General features: G+C 42.3%; 1 protein-coding gene across 1 annotated transcript in view; it reads left to right on the top strand.

Annotated features, from left to right (window-relative positions):
* The first annotated feature begins 4468 nt into the window (after positions 1-4468).
* MARCHF11 (membrane associated ring-CH-type finger 11) overlaps positions 4469-15406 on the top strand; it is a 121875-nt gene continuing 110937 nt past the window's right edge. The window contains exons 1-2 of the mRNA XM_037799310.1: positions 4469-5008; positions 6196-6351. Coding sequence (XP_037655238.1) covers positions 4469-5008; positions 6196-6351 — 696 coding nt within the window. The remainder of the gene's footprint in view (positions 5009-6195; positions 6352-15406) is intronic.

Below are 15406 nucleotides of genomic sequence, written 5' to 3'. Positions count from 1 at the left end.
AGAAAATGGTAAATTAACCTTAAAATGTAACTTTAAAACTGGAAGTAGGCAGAAGGTGAGAAACTCTTGGTCTCACAAAGGAGCAAGATGTAAATGGTCCCCAGATCTCCCACCAACAAGTGTTAATAGTTTAGTTCCTTTTTGACACTCTTGTGGTTATCTATCGATCACCACTACCCCACCCCACTCCACCCCCACATCACAAGACTCTGTTCCCATGCTTGAACCCTTAGGAATGTCTTTGTCACAAACACTTATAACTGGCTTGCCATCCTCTTTAATGAGGTGGTCAACTTCCCTGCGAATGTGGTACCCACCCAGCATGAGAGAGCTGTTATGATCTCTATACTGGCTTCCCACCCTGTAGGTAAGCCCTGAATAAAAGCTCATGTCTCAGAATGTATCTGGTGTCTTCTTTGGCCTCTGGACTGGCAAAGCCCTCATTTGCCGGGACAGAGGTTTGCTCTTTCTGGACTTTTTTATTTTGTGTAATGAAGGGATCATTAACAGAAAGTCTGTTGTGTGCTGAACTTGTGTTCTCCCTAAGCAGTGGTATAGTAGTAACTTGCTCCACAAACAAATTCAGAACATCTCTAAACCTTAAAGAAACTGACAAGAACTTCTAAAAAGCTCCCTAGGCTAAATCTTCTTTTGTTTGGAGAGTGTATCAAGGTCATCAAACTTAATCCACCAGGATGGACATTTGGAAACTACTCTGAGACCAAGAAGTCTAGATTGTCTCCTCTGGGAGCTGGTCGCAAGGGGAGTTCAAGGAGAATACCCCCCAAATATCTGTTAACACCACCTGTGTCAGTTTGGCTATATTATGTCCCCCAGAAAATGCCATACTCTTTGATGCAATCTTGTGTGGGTAGACACATCAGTGTTTATTAGATTGGAATCCTTTGATGGAGTGTTTCCATGGAGATGTGACTCAATCAACTGTTGGTGAAACATTTGATTGGATAATTTCCATGGAGGTGTTACCCCGCCCATTCAGGGTGGTTGTAAATTGGATCACTGGAGTTGTATAAAGGAGTTCACAGACAGAAGGACCTCAGAGCAACTGAGAGTCACATTTTGGAGATAACTGCAACTTACAGAGACATTTTGAAGATGGCTGTTGAAAGCAGAGTTTTGCTGATGCTTTGGAGGTACTAGCCCAGAGTTTGCCCCAAGAGGCTGACACAGAGATATTTTTGAGAATGTCATTTTGAAATGCAACCTGGAAGTAAGCAGACGGCAGCCATGTGCCTTCCCAGCTAACAAAGGTTTTCCAGATGCCAATGGCCTTTCTTCACTGAAAGTACCCTATTGCTAATGCCTCACCTTGGACACTTTATGGCCTTAAGACTGTAACTTTGTAACCAAATAAACCCCCTTTATGAAAGCCAATCCATTTCTGGTATTTTACATAATGGCAGCATTAGCAAACTGGAGCACCATCATAGACTTTTTAGGATATACTTGTCTGCCCATGCCCACCTTTCCCTCATCTTTGGATTCAACTCAAGAAACTCCTGTTATCTAAAGGGTTTGCATCCTCATAATGTAACACTCCTTTTGGCTAAGGGCACTTTTTACTCTGTGTCTGTATTGGAGAGGAGGGGGCATGAGAATGAAGATTTTTTGAAGCATTTATTGATTTTTAAAATATATCTCCTTATTTACGTATGTCAAGCCATGTTTTTGGTGTGCTTTTCAGTATTTTCTCAAATTGTTGGAATTGCCTTTCTCCTTGTTCATTTTTTAGTCAGCATAAGGCATGGGCTTTTACACATGGGCTATGCTATGGCCAACAGTGGCTGCCAGTAACCTGCCATTCTTTATCTGACATCTGTATCTCCATCATATCTTCCATTGGGTGCCAGCATCTAAGGGTGATTCATCCTCTCTGTGTTCCCCATTATTTTATATCTTTATGACAGAGGAAGTACTCAAAGTTACAAAGAAGCTGTTTTTCTTTGACCCACTAAAGAGTCACTGGGTTAACTGAAGATAATGAACACATTTCTCCTTTTGGGAAGGGGACGGCTTTGAAGGTCATCAAAGGTGGGAAATAATGTTGTTATACGGTTATTCAACATATCAAGGAAATTTGGCTTTCTCTTACCCAAATTATTTACTTTCTCAGAAATAATCAACTGAGAGGACACATCTAGCAGTGTGGTATTTTCCTCTTTCATCTATGCTAGTTTGCTGTTTGAATCATTCTAATTGGTTATACAAGGTCCACAGCTTTATATTGTCTTTAAAATAGTAATATATTTTATCATACCTGGTAGAAATTTACTAGTCATAAATTGAATTATTTAGGGGATTTTGTACAAATTTAGACAACTCATGGACTTGTGATCAAGGCTTACGATTATCCTAAAGCTTGTGATTATCTTAACACCACAGCAATATATAAACTCATGCAATGTCATTTTGACAAGTGAAGGCTGAAAATGAAAGCATACCTACAAGCACATTTTCTTCAATGTGATAAATTCCTAGAGCATTTAGGGATTATTCTTTTTAAAATGTGCTTTCTGCCTACCACTCTGCTTCCAAAAATAGGGCTAAGGGTTAGAGGACATTTCTGGGAACTATTTCATCTGGGACCATTTGTGACAAAGCATTCTTGAATTCTTTTTTTTTTTTTTTTTAACCACATCTCCTTTCCCTGCTTTCAACCAACCTAGTTATTAGTTACTGTCATTTAAAAACTTTTTAAAAATCAAATACATACTTCACTGCCAAAATGGAAAATGGAAAAATAAACTGAAGCTGGAGGTTTATCTCAACAATTTCAAAACGACTAATTATTAATGGGAGTCAGCACCGCCAAACACAACACATACTACAATAGTATATGTGGAGGCGGGAGAGAGAATCCGGGGGGAAAATCATTTAGGGTTCAGGCCCGATAATTTGGAGTCAGGGAGCTCAAAAGTTCTTTTTTAATAGAACCGTGACCTAGACCAAGTTACTTAACCTATCTGATCCTGAGTCTTCAGCTATGAAATGCAGCCAAAAATAACAGTCCTGAAAGCGAGTCAGTTGTTTCAAAGATGTTCAAGTTTTAGACCAGGGTAAATCATCATCGATTTGGGCATACACACTGCAGTATATAAATGCAGGACTTTATGATATCGCACTCCATGAATCTGGAAACTACTGCATGTGCATAGTTTTCCTTCTAGTTCCCTGCAGGTGAAGAAGTTTATTTAGGAAAGGCTAGGGGACAGTGACTCTGCCCCAAAGATGAGTCTCGGTGAGGTTTTGCGGGGTTGAGTTACAGATAAACTAGCTTCGGAGTGCATAAAACCGAGATCCGACGTTGTGGGCCCTTTTTGTGGGGAAGGGGCGATGTCATTTGACTCGTTTGCACCGAAGGGATGAAAATAGCCACACGCCACAGAACGTGGTACCAGGACTCACTGGGAGGAAAGGCTCCAGGAAATGGCCCTCTGATCTCCGGAACACCAAGATATTTACAAATGAACAGGGATACTCACTGCGGGAGGGGGGCGGGGGGAGAGGAGGATGCGTAGAGGATTCAGGGGTGAGGCCGGGGGAGGACACAGGATCCAGAGACTTCTGTTTTAGGACTCCGATGGATCAGTGAGAGTGCTCTTTCGGGAGAGGGCTCGGGAGCGAGGGGAGCGATCGCCGGGCAGCGGCGGTTACAGTCTCCGCGTCCCGCGCGCCCTTCCCGGCGCTCCTGCCTCGCAGGCTCGGGCAAGCCTAGGGCACCAGCCACCTGCGCCCCCATTCCCACTCAGGTCTCGGGCTCAACCATCCAGGCCCCCACAGCCGGCCCGGCGCGGCCGCACCCCACTTGCCCACCAGCTAACGGTTTCTGGAGCCGCAGCCTCCGACCCCTCCCCCCTGTCCTCACGAGCGCCGCAGTGCCGCGCCGTTTGGAAACCGGTAATCCTCCCCGGAACCGACGTGAGCGGCCCCGGGGCGGGATCGGTGGAAGGGGCTGAGGGATTCCCCTCCAGCACCGGACCCCCCAGCCCCGAACCCCAACCGGCGCCCGCGCCCGCTCCTTCCGCACTCCCCCTCCCCTGGCCCGCCCCCTTCGCACCCCATCTGGGGTCCGCGCCCGCCCTTTCTCCCACCCCCCTACCCCGGCCCATCCCCTCCGTCTCGCTCCTCCTCCCTCCGCCCTCTCCCACCTCCTCCCCTCCAGCGCCTGCCGCGCGGCTCTCACGCGCAACCGAATTTGGCACCGCCTCCATCAGAGCCGAGCCGGCGGCTCCGCGTAGCAGCCGCCTCTGCCGCCGCCGCCGGGCCCTCCGCGTCCCCTCCCCGTCCCGCCCCCCCAGTTCCTGGCGCCCCGTTCCCGCCACCCCCCCACGCCCCCATCCCTGCTCTTCCCTCCCTTCTTCCCTTCTTCCCCTTCTGCTCTCCCTCTGGCTGCAGCCCGAGCCAGGCGGGCGAGCCTGGCCGGCAGGAGGGCAACGGCGGCATCACCATGAGCTTTGAGGGCGGCCACAGCGGCAGTCGGCGCCGCCGGGCTGAGGGTGAGGATGCAGAGCCGCCCCCGTCGTCCCCCCCGCCGCGGGGAGAGCCGGCCCTGGCCCCCGAGCCCCCGCGCTACCTGCCGCCGTTGCCGGAGCCGCCCGCGCAGCCCTCGTCCCCAGAGCGCGCCACGGGGCCGGAGGAGCCGCCTGGGGAGGTGGCCCCGCGGCGCAGGGGCGCGGACGAACTACCGCCACCGCCGCTGCCCCTGCCGCCTGTCGGCCAGGAGGAGGTGTCGGCGGCCGGCGACTCCGGGGAAGGTCTGAGGCGCCTCCCGGAGGCGGCGGCGCCCGAGGCGGCGGCGGGGAAGGGCGGCTCCGGGGAGCCCGAGGCCGGCGCGGGCGGGGAGGGCGAGCGGCGGGGCGCCGGCGATGAGCCCGAGACGCGCTCGGTGTGCAGCAGTCGCAGCAGTAGCAGCAGCGACCAGCGCGCCGGGCACCAGCACCAGCACTACCAGCCAATCTGCAAGATCTGCTTCCAGGGCGCTGAGCAGGTAAGGCCGGGCGGGACTCCCGGGCAGCGGGCGGTGGGCTTCGCCGCGGCGGCACCGTTCGGGCTCGCTACTCTCGACCGTTCAGCACCATGGACAGGGATCGCCGCCTGGGTATTCTGCGAGGCTGGTACGCTGCTGCGGCTTGTGCGACGGCCAGTGTGTGCTACCCCTTCCCTTTCTGAGAAGGCAGATAAATGTCCCAGTGGTGCATGCAGGGTTTAATTTGATCTCTACTTTTTTTCCCTCCCTACCTGGTTTTGGAGTTACACATTCCTCAGGTGCTTTAATCATAATGTCATAAGTACGTCTTTTGTGAGTTCCAAAGTGGTTTTTGATTTACACATAGAAGCAAACCTGTAGAGGGAGTAAGGCGAAATCTTTTTTCTACAAATGTATCCTCAGGCATGCAGTTTTTGAATACAAACTGGTGGTGAGTCTTGACACAACCGAAAAGGGCAAGGTCCTTCTTTACTGCAAATAGCCCTGACTTATGTCGTCTTACTGATGGGAAAAGCATGTTTACTTTGACCTTGTGAAGGAAAGCCTATTTAGTCAACAGTGTACTTTATATCTTGTTAAGAATCCAGTCCTAAAGTTTAATTATAAATTCCATTAGAGGTGCATGCAAACTTACATGAAAGTAATCATGCAGATGGAAGGATGAAAGTGTGGTCTGAGAAAACATTGGGTTTAGTATTTTGAAAAATAAGGAAATTGCATAAGAATATGTAGGCTTTCAGGATATAGTGCCTTAAGTCAATAGTTATGGTGCTACATTTAGAAAGAAATAAAAGCATAATGCTACTGCAAGCTACTTTCTGGGATACCATGCATTTCTTTAGTAATGATTAAGAATAACTGCAAAGGAAATGCATCTGACCATCCACTTAAAAGTTGTTAAAGAGATTTAATAGTACAGCTTTCTCCCAAGGGTATTGGGAGGTTTATCTTGCAGACATTTTGTATGTTGGTAGAACATTTATGTCATAACTCTAAGCACTATCTTTGGAGTAGTTTTAAGACTTTCGTTTCATTCCCATCAGAGGTATAAAATTTTTAATTTCATTTTCTAGCTTGATGCTTGTGTCCTTCTTTGTAAATGGCTTTGAAAGAAAAGAGAGCCAGCATTAGATTTTTAAGATAGAGACACAGGCATAAATATTCATCTTGAGCTGTTTTCTTTTTAGGGTGAGCTGTTAAACCCTTGCCGATGTGACGGGTCAGTTCGGTATACTCATCAGCTGTGCCTGCTTAAGTGGATCAGTGAGAGGGGTTCCTGGACTTGTGAACTTTGCTGTTACAGATACCATGTTATAGCCATTAAAATGAAACAACCTTGCCAGGTAAACATTGCTGACATTTTTTTCCCTGAAAGAATTTTGCTAAACATGAGTGCCCTTGAGTTTAGTTATTACTAAGGATATTTACTAGTGCTACTCAAAAATGTTTTATGAAAATCACAGTAAAACCAAGATTTAGAATTTGTGGAGATGTGCTTTGAAAAACCATGACATTTTATCCAGGAAACTCAAAAGACATTTTAATCAAATAGCTTCCTTTATTAGTTTATAATTTATTGATGAATTTTTACCCATTTTTGTTTCTAAAAGGGCAAACAAAGGGTAAAATGTCTTATACTCTGATTTTACCATTTATTAATTGGAAATACTACACAACTTATTTTAATAATATTTTGTGAACTTCAGCATTTATGCCCTGGATGGGTTCAATTTATGGAAAACAGATGCAAGTAAACCAAAACTTTACTAGTTTGTGGAAGTTTTGCTTGAGCTGATTAGTTCTAATCTGAATACTCTTTTTCACATAACCAGGCTTTCTTTTTTACATGAATTTTTTTTTCCCCCAGTTAAATTTTGGCTATTTTCATTCTTTGCTATGTTCTGCTACAGTGGATGCAAAAGTATTCCCAACGGTTACTTTCAATACTACTACTAAAGTTGCATGCAGTCTTAAGCTTTTCACATCTAATTACATAATAACAGAACACCTCTAAACCTACAAATTCCTTTGGAAAAGGAGGCTTCTTCTTATTCATAGTGGAACAGATTCAGGTTCTTTGAACAAACTGGCGAAATGTAAAATACAAAATATTATGACATCATAAACTAACACAGTATAATTGATCAGGGCTGGTAGTGAGACTGGGCTGACACTAAGCAGACCTAGAAAGAGGAGGGTTCAAAACCCAGAGACAGAGGAGGCATTGGAAGGAAAAGGAAGAGGGAATCGAAAAGTTGGTAGGGGAAGAAAGCAATACAATCCAGTCTTCCCTATTTCTATTTAAATTACCAAATTTAGTTTGCATTGAGCAATGTAAAATAGGTGAAATTGTTAGTGTTTACAGAAGGAACCTAGAAGCAGAATTACTACTGCATTAATAATTTAAATTTCATAGTTTTTTTTTTTTTTAATTTGGGCATCCTTCATACAGTTAACAATTAATTTGCACCTCTGATAGTCACAGTTTAAGGCACCGTTTAAGCAAACATGAAATGAAAATATGTGTTTTCTCAATTTGACCTGAGATGTATAAATAATTTGGAAAGAGGAAGCATAACTGAAGTGGATGAGTGATGTTATCATGCTGAAGAGTGGCACAAACTTGACACATTTTTCCCAGAACCTCTAATTCATTGAGCTCTTTGGATATCAATTTATAGATCCATTATAGATGTTCTGATAAAAAGATGGAGCAATGCCAAAGAACAGGATATGGGTAGTATAATTGGATTTACAATAATTTTGTGACTAGAAATAGGAAATATGAGAATGGAGGCTTTGGAGTTCTTTTTATAATTATCCAGTGAAAAGTGCTGGTCAGATGCTCAAGGGCTGAAATAGAATTCTAAGTTCATGTTTAATTCTACATTAAAAAAACATGAATTTATTCTTCTCTATAGCAATTCATTTAGCATGATTAATTTTGAAGTAAATAAAAATAGGTCATTGATGTACTTTTTTTTCCTTTAACAGTTTTATTAAGATGTAATTCCCATATCATACAATTCATCCATTTAAAGTATACAATTCACTGGTTTTTAGTATATTCACAGAGTTGTGCAACCATTACCCACAATTTTAGAAGATGTTCATCACCCCAAAAGAAATCCCATACACGTTGGCTGTCATTCCCCATTTCCTCCAACTTCCCCCACCCCAGGCTCTGGCAACTACTAATTTACTTTTTTTTTTAAAGCTGTTTTATTCACACACCATTCAATCCATCCAAAGTGTACAATCAGAGGCTCTCAATATAGTCACAGAATTGTGCTTTCATCACCACAGTCAATTTTAGAACATTTTCATTGCTCCAAGAAGAACCCCCCCCCCCCCACCTCTTACACCTCCCTAGTATTGACACTTAGCCTTGGGTGGTACCTTTGTTACTTGATGGAAGGATATTCAAACACTACTGTTAACTATAGACCACACTTTGCATTAGGTGTATTTTCCCACCCTATTTGTTAAAACCTTGAAATAGCGACATACATTTGTTCTAGTTCATGGAGGAACATTCTTCTATTTGTACTATTAACCACCTTCAATAGATGTCCATTTTAAAATAGAGAAGAGACAAAGGGCTGGGGCAAAAAATACTATTTACTAACCTTAATCCTGTAGCAAAAATAGTTATTACTGTGTTTTGTTTCATTTTTTAAAAATCATTTAATGATTATTTTAACAAAAGCAATTCCCTAAGCCATGTATATGATATGACCAAATCAAAGAAAGACAAACCCCCAAATGCTATTACTCACAGATTTAGGATTAATTTTATAACAACATATACAAATACTACCATGATCTGCAATCTGATCTGATTGTTGCAGTGAACTACAAAGTAGTATTTAGAAACTAAAGTTGTTATGAGTCTGATGATGATAGCTCAGAAAATACCAGAGAAGAAATAACTTTCCAGGACTATATTACGTATGTATAAAACTTAGTACTCTTAATGGCTGGAGGCTGGTCATAAGGTCCCCAAAGTGCAGGTTCTTACTCATAGGAGTAGTTTATTCCCAGATGAAGTTTGATTAATTATCTGACATTTCTGTTATGGAGGACCCACAAACTGAATGTTCACTCTGATTTCTGCCTTTCTACCTTGCCAGTGAGACCAATCAGATTTAGCATTTATCACGTTCATGCTTTTATGACAGAGATCTATTTCCTCATGATGCAGGCTCAAACAAGAACCTGTTTGCCCCCCCCCCCCCCCCTTCAGTTTTCATAGCCCTCAGTCCTTAGGATAGCTCACCTCCCACAGTCATGAGCCTGATGTTCCTTGGATGAAGAACCGGATAGAGAATAAATCATAATAAGAGAGAACAATTGCTGAACACTTAGTCTGTACCAAGCACTGTTCTAAATGCTTTATATATACTGATATTTAATCTTCAGAATAAGCCTATGAGGTGGGAAATATTATCTCCAGTTTATATAAAGGGAAACTGAGGCACAGAAAAGTCAAGTAATTTCTATTAGGTACATAGATGGTATGAAGGCAAAGCCAGGAATCAAACTCAGTCAGTCTGGCTCCAGAGTCCATGTCCTTAGTGGTCATGCCCCACATTAGAAAGTGTTCTTCCCACTGCCCTGATGCTTCTGGGGTCTGTCGTTACATATCCTGTGTAAGGCTGAGTTCCTCCTGGAACTGGTTTCAGCCTGGGTCTCTACGATGGTCTGGGAAGTTTGAGCATAATAAACTGCCTCAGTACTCAGTACCCAGTACTCACTGGTTGAAATGACAGCTATCATTTCTTATCTGTCAAGAGTGTGTGGGTTGACTGAGCTCAGCGGGGAGGTTCTTCTGCACATGTGATGTCATCTGGTGCTGCAGTCATCCAGAGGATTAACCAGATTGGGACATCTGAGCTGACTTGGTGATTTGACTTGTCATTGGTATTGGCTGTCGACTGGTGCCTCATTTCTCTCTCTATGTGCCTTAGTCTTCTCACAATATGATGGTTGGGTTCCAAAAGAGCATGAAAGTAGCAGTTATAGAATCTCTTAAGGCCCCAGCTGGGAAGTGATACAGTGTCCCTTCTGCTGCTTCTCTGGTTAAGGCAAGTCACAGGACCAGCCAAGATTCAAGAGCAGGAGAAATAGACTTCACTTCTGGGGTCAGGCCCTTTTCAAAAAGAGAGTGGCCATTCTTAATTTGCCTTAGGAGACAGCTTCTAAAATGTGTCCACCTTTCTGATCTGGGTGTACTTAAGCACTTTCAGAAGTACATTCCCATGATGTACCCCCTGGTGCTTGGAGGGATATGGGGACAGAGAAGAGGCTGGAGCTGTTAGGCAGGGAGCAGGTGCGTCAGAGACACATGCAGGGTCGAGTCCAGAACCTCAGTTTTACTTGTTTTTTTCTCCAGTGAGATTAGAATTCTTTGAGAATTTTGATTTAAACCTCATTTCATTAGATTTCAATGATGTTCAGCAACATGACCCAACAGGAAGCTCACACTACGTATCCTTTAGAACACATTAAGCCTTAATTGCCATATTATTAGGGGTAGGGACTAATTTCTATGATGTTCAAAGTAATTTCAAATGCATTTACTTTCCTGCCTACTTGCAGAATCCATTTTTAATTAACATATCCATGATGATGCATTCATGATATTTCAATCTCATAGTATAGTTTCAAGGTTGTGAAATGCAAGAACATACAGAATCAAATTTATTTTGAGATGATGACATTATAAACTAATCAACTATCATTTTATGAATGCTTTTGGTAGTTTTTCAGGAAGTATGGATATTTTAAGAAATAACATTCTACTAATAAGTATTGTATTAGAAGCTTTGAACTGTTGCTATAAAAAAACACTTATCTTAACATAATTTTGAGAATTAAATACGTAAGTGTGGTGGTTTGAAGCTGTTTGTACCCCAGAAAAACACGTTCCTAAATCTAAACCATTCCTGTGGGTGTGAACCGATTATGACTAGGACCTTTTGACTAGGCTACTTCAGTTAAAGTGTGACCCACCTCATTCAGGATGGGACTTAATGCTCTTACTGAAGTCCTTAATAAATGGAATGAATACAGAAAGAGAGAGAGACACAGAAGGAAGAAGCTGAAATCACAAAACCCAGAAGAGAAGGGAGAGACCGACAGATGCTGCCATGTGCCTTGCCATGTGGCAGGGGAGCCAAGGATCACTAGCAGCCGGTCTTTGGGAAGAAAGCATCGGATCTGATGATGCCTTGATTTGGACATCTTTTGGCTTCAAATTGTAAGCTAATGTATTCCTATTGTTTAAACCAACCCATATCATAGTACCTGCTTTGAGCAGCAAAACAATAAGTATATGCAATGTGCTTAGAAAAGAGAATGGCACACAGAGGTGCCCTATTGGTGTTGGCTCTGATTATTGTAACTCATTCTATCAGTCAGGAGATGGGGACCTGCAATTGCTCATTGCTACCACTCTGTTGTCACCAAAGTGATTCTCTTGCCATGAGCTTCTTTATGCCTGGATTTTTACTCCCTGCTCTTCTGGGGGAACCCATCCTAGTTTTGACCAAATTAGTTATCTTAAATAATGAGTGAGTAATTATTTTAAAAACCAGGTACAATGAGATAATGATCTTGGGGCTTGTGAGCCTCTTTACTCTCCATAAGTGCCTCCCCATGGGTCTTATTTATGTCCTTATTGGTGTCTGCTCATGGCTGGATTTATGAGGTGCTTTTAAATTTGGCCAAGCGCAGGGTGGTGCTATTCAGCTACCAAGCAGCCACTGTTTGTTTCTAATTTGGAAAACCTGGAGTGGCATGGGGTAGATGTCAGGAAGCAGGGGGGTCAGGGAAGTGCCAGATGTCCCTGAAGAGGCACAGGCAGTTGGTTGCACATCAGTCACCAAGAAGAGTGGCATCCACCAACTTTCCTTCCTCCTCCATCACTCAGAGCACCAGGGGAAAGGGCAAGAGAGTGATGGCTGCCTGCCTGGGAAGGGGTTGAGTCTCACCCACGGGCCACATAGCTTTGTGGATTTTAGACTCCTGGCCCTTTTTACTAGCCCGTGACATTTTGATTAGCCTTCCCTTTACTGCTTTTCCTTTAACCACTTACAATGCAGCCGATCTTCTCCTAGCAGTAAACATGACTGGAAGGTCTCAGAGGAAGGAAAACGACTCAAGGATTTCCATTTTCATCTATATCCTTAAAACACTTGGATTCATCAAAATAGTTTTGAAATAGAGAGGAATTTGGCCCCAGGTGGGTTCATCTTGGATATTGATCTGAGGCACTTGTAGAACTTTAATTAACTTGTAAGGCACTTGTAGAACTTTAATTAACTTCTTGGGGTCCTTGTGATGATTATTTTCCTAAATGGGGCTCTGTCACGAAAGTGTTATTGCTACCTTCAGGAGTGGTTAGATTGTTATCCCAATGTATGGGAGGCACTAGGAGAAGCTGACAGAGTATCCTTGAAAATTCTCTGCTGTTTAGAAAGTGAAGTAAGAAAACATCGGAGCATGAATCTCATTAGTGTTGCGTGCCATTAATTGAATGCTTCAAGGCATTTGCATTTTATGGCTTAAATTTGTCTGGATGCACAGAGAACCTTGTTGACTGACATTGTGGAGGGTCACCACTTTTTTTTTTTTTTTCCTTCTAACATCCTCTGTAGGTTTAGTAGCAAAAAAGGAGCTGTGGGGGAGGTTTTTCATTGCCATGCCTGAATAACTCAAAAACAATGTTAACATTTAATATTTAAGTGTATGTAATGGCATATTTTATAGGTAATTAAAAATGCTGAAATAAAAGAAGAACACATCATGAGGCAATTTCCTCGCCTTTGAAATAATTTTTTTTTCATTTGCTTACAGATTCTCAAAACATGAATCTGCATTTTACTCACTAGAACAGATTAATGATATTCGAGTGTATAAAATATGTACATATTCCTTTGTATATTAGTACAGCCATCATATGTCGGGTGTGGGCTATGTGAGCAGTGATTTTACAGTTTGTCTCAAAAGCCAGATGGTTCTGAGATGGTAGTAAAAAGAAGTGCAGGTCATTTAGGAAAGTGTTTGCAGGTGTTTGCCCTTAACCTTTATAGAGAGAGGCTTGCGGCTGATGTGCTCCCTGTGGGTGATACCCCCACATCTTCCTTCTCTACATGTATCTGCTTTATTACATTTTCTAACTCTTTTTAAATGTAGTTCCCTTTTTGATGCCTTTCTCCTCTTTGCCTTCTTTGCCCCTTCATCTTGCTGTCTGTAGAAGAAGAAAACCTCTTCTTGAGCAGAGTTGAGCCAACTTTTTGGTCAGTGCAAATTAGGGTGGCAAGATGTCTTGGCAGCTGGTTGTCTAGAAGGACCTCGTTATCTCTCCAAAGTGTCTTCACTTGATAATGTTTACCTTGTTATTATTTAAACCAGGGGTCAGCAAAATTTCTGTAAAGGACCAGACAGTGAATAGTTTAGGCTTTCACAGGCCAGATAGTCACAGCCAGTAACTACTCAACTCCACCGCTACTGTGCAGAAGTAGCCATGAACAAGTAATGTGACTGGGTTCCAGTAAACTGTACTTACAAACACTGAAATTTGACTATCATGTTTCACATGTCCAGAAAGAGTATTCTTCTTTGATTTATTATTTTTCAATCATTTAAAAATGTAAAAACTTGTAGGCTATGAAAAATACCTAGTGAGCTAGGTTGGGACCTCACCTGATTTAAACAAATAGAGTATTGATATGGACTTAGGTGTTTTATGACTTCTTAGAAAATTAAATGGGTGAAGGGTTTCTAAATTTTCAGATACTTCTTTTTAATTTTGGGTGAAAGCATCATAAACATATCATATAGAAAATGGTGGCACTTCTTCTCCAGAATAAAATGCTATAATATTAAATATTAAAACCATTGTTTCTTCCAAATAGTTTCTTGGCTGAGTCAGACTTAAATCTTAAATTCCCAGGCATAGCTTTAGGTGTCCAGAGCAAAAGGCAAGGACATCTCAGCTAAGTGCCCTGGGACTGGCAACATCTCATCTCAAGGTGTCCTGGAATGTATATGAAAGAAAGCTCTTAGCTCCACCCTTAAAATAAGTCCTCCTAGACTATCTGCATCCCAGCAGATGTGCTTGGAATATCCATTTTTGAATGTCTTAAAATGAGATGATTTTAGTTTGCTTGGATTCTTCTAAGGGGGCCAGCATAGCATTGAGTGTGACACAGCTTAAAATAAATTATGTAGCACACCTCAATATGGCTTGGAATTCATTTTCTTGGTTATTTGTGGACATTTAGTGTATATTTGCAGAACGAATGAATGAATAGATGCACAAATGAGTGTTTCAGTAAGTTGGCCAGAATGACTTACAGAAATCAAATTGCATTCATTGCTCACACATTAGCCATCAACTGGTTGTTAATTTTCAACCTGTTCTTAAGTTCATTTTCAATGATGCTGTTCTGAATATACCAGCACAAATGTAGTCAGTTCCTCAGACCACAGAAAAAAGGCTTTCAGAGTAATATGATGATCTATTTTTAAAAACCTAGAATTACCAAAAAAACAAAAACAAAAACAAAAAAATGTTTTCAGTGAGACTTATCTGCTCTTTTCAAAAAATAAAATGTCATGAAAAAAAAAACCTCAGTGAATGCTAAATTACCGATGTGTGGCACATGCTTTCCTGAGGTTGTCACTGGTTGAAGGATTTCATCTAGCATTTGTCCAGAGAATTTGAATAATTTGTTGGAAATTTTACTGTATGATCATGGGTGTATATGAACTGCTAAGAATGTCTACTGGATAAAATTTTTTTGGTGTGAAATCTGCCACCTGGCTGAAAACAAGGTGACTTTTTTTGATAATTGTAACATAACTTCTAGAATGACTTTCCACTGGTGAATACAATAATCCAATATAAGGAGTTGTAGTATGAGAATGGGCAATTTCCTCCTTGCTCATTTGCTGCTTTGCCTTGGCATGTGGCTTTGCTCCCATGTGACTGATTTTTTTGCTAAAGGGATTAGAACAAAGGAAACTTGGCCTCCTTCTATTTTTGGACCTTTGGAGAGTACAATGGAATGATTCCAAGGGCAAATGAGAGTGCTTCAGACCCTTCTGAATGGCCCAGAATGGAGATACTTGCCTATGATTACACGTAAATGGATGGCTGGGACAGAGAACACTGCCAAGAAAAATGATATCATGGCTGGTACTTTCCGTATCCTGAAATACCTGACTATGCCTTCTCTGTGAGCATAACTCACAATTCAAAAGCTGTTTGACATGATTTACCCAAATGAAGTCCATTATAAATAGAGGTGGACTGGAAGCAGTCACTTGGGAAGACATGACAAAAACTTGGAAGCATTCTATATAAACAAAGTCAATAAAGACAACTCA

This window comes from Choloepus didactylus, chromosome 11, assembly GCF_015220235.1.
Source record: "Choloepus didactylus isolate mChoDid1 chromosome 11, mChoDid1.pri, whole genome shotgun sequence".
Classification (NCBI taxonomy): Eukaryota; Metazoa; Chordata; class Mammalia; order Pilosa; family Megalonychidae; genus Choloepus; species Choloepus didactylus.
This window is presented reverse-complemented; position numbering and strand designations above follow the sequence as displayed.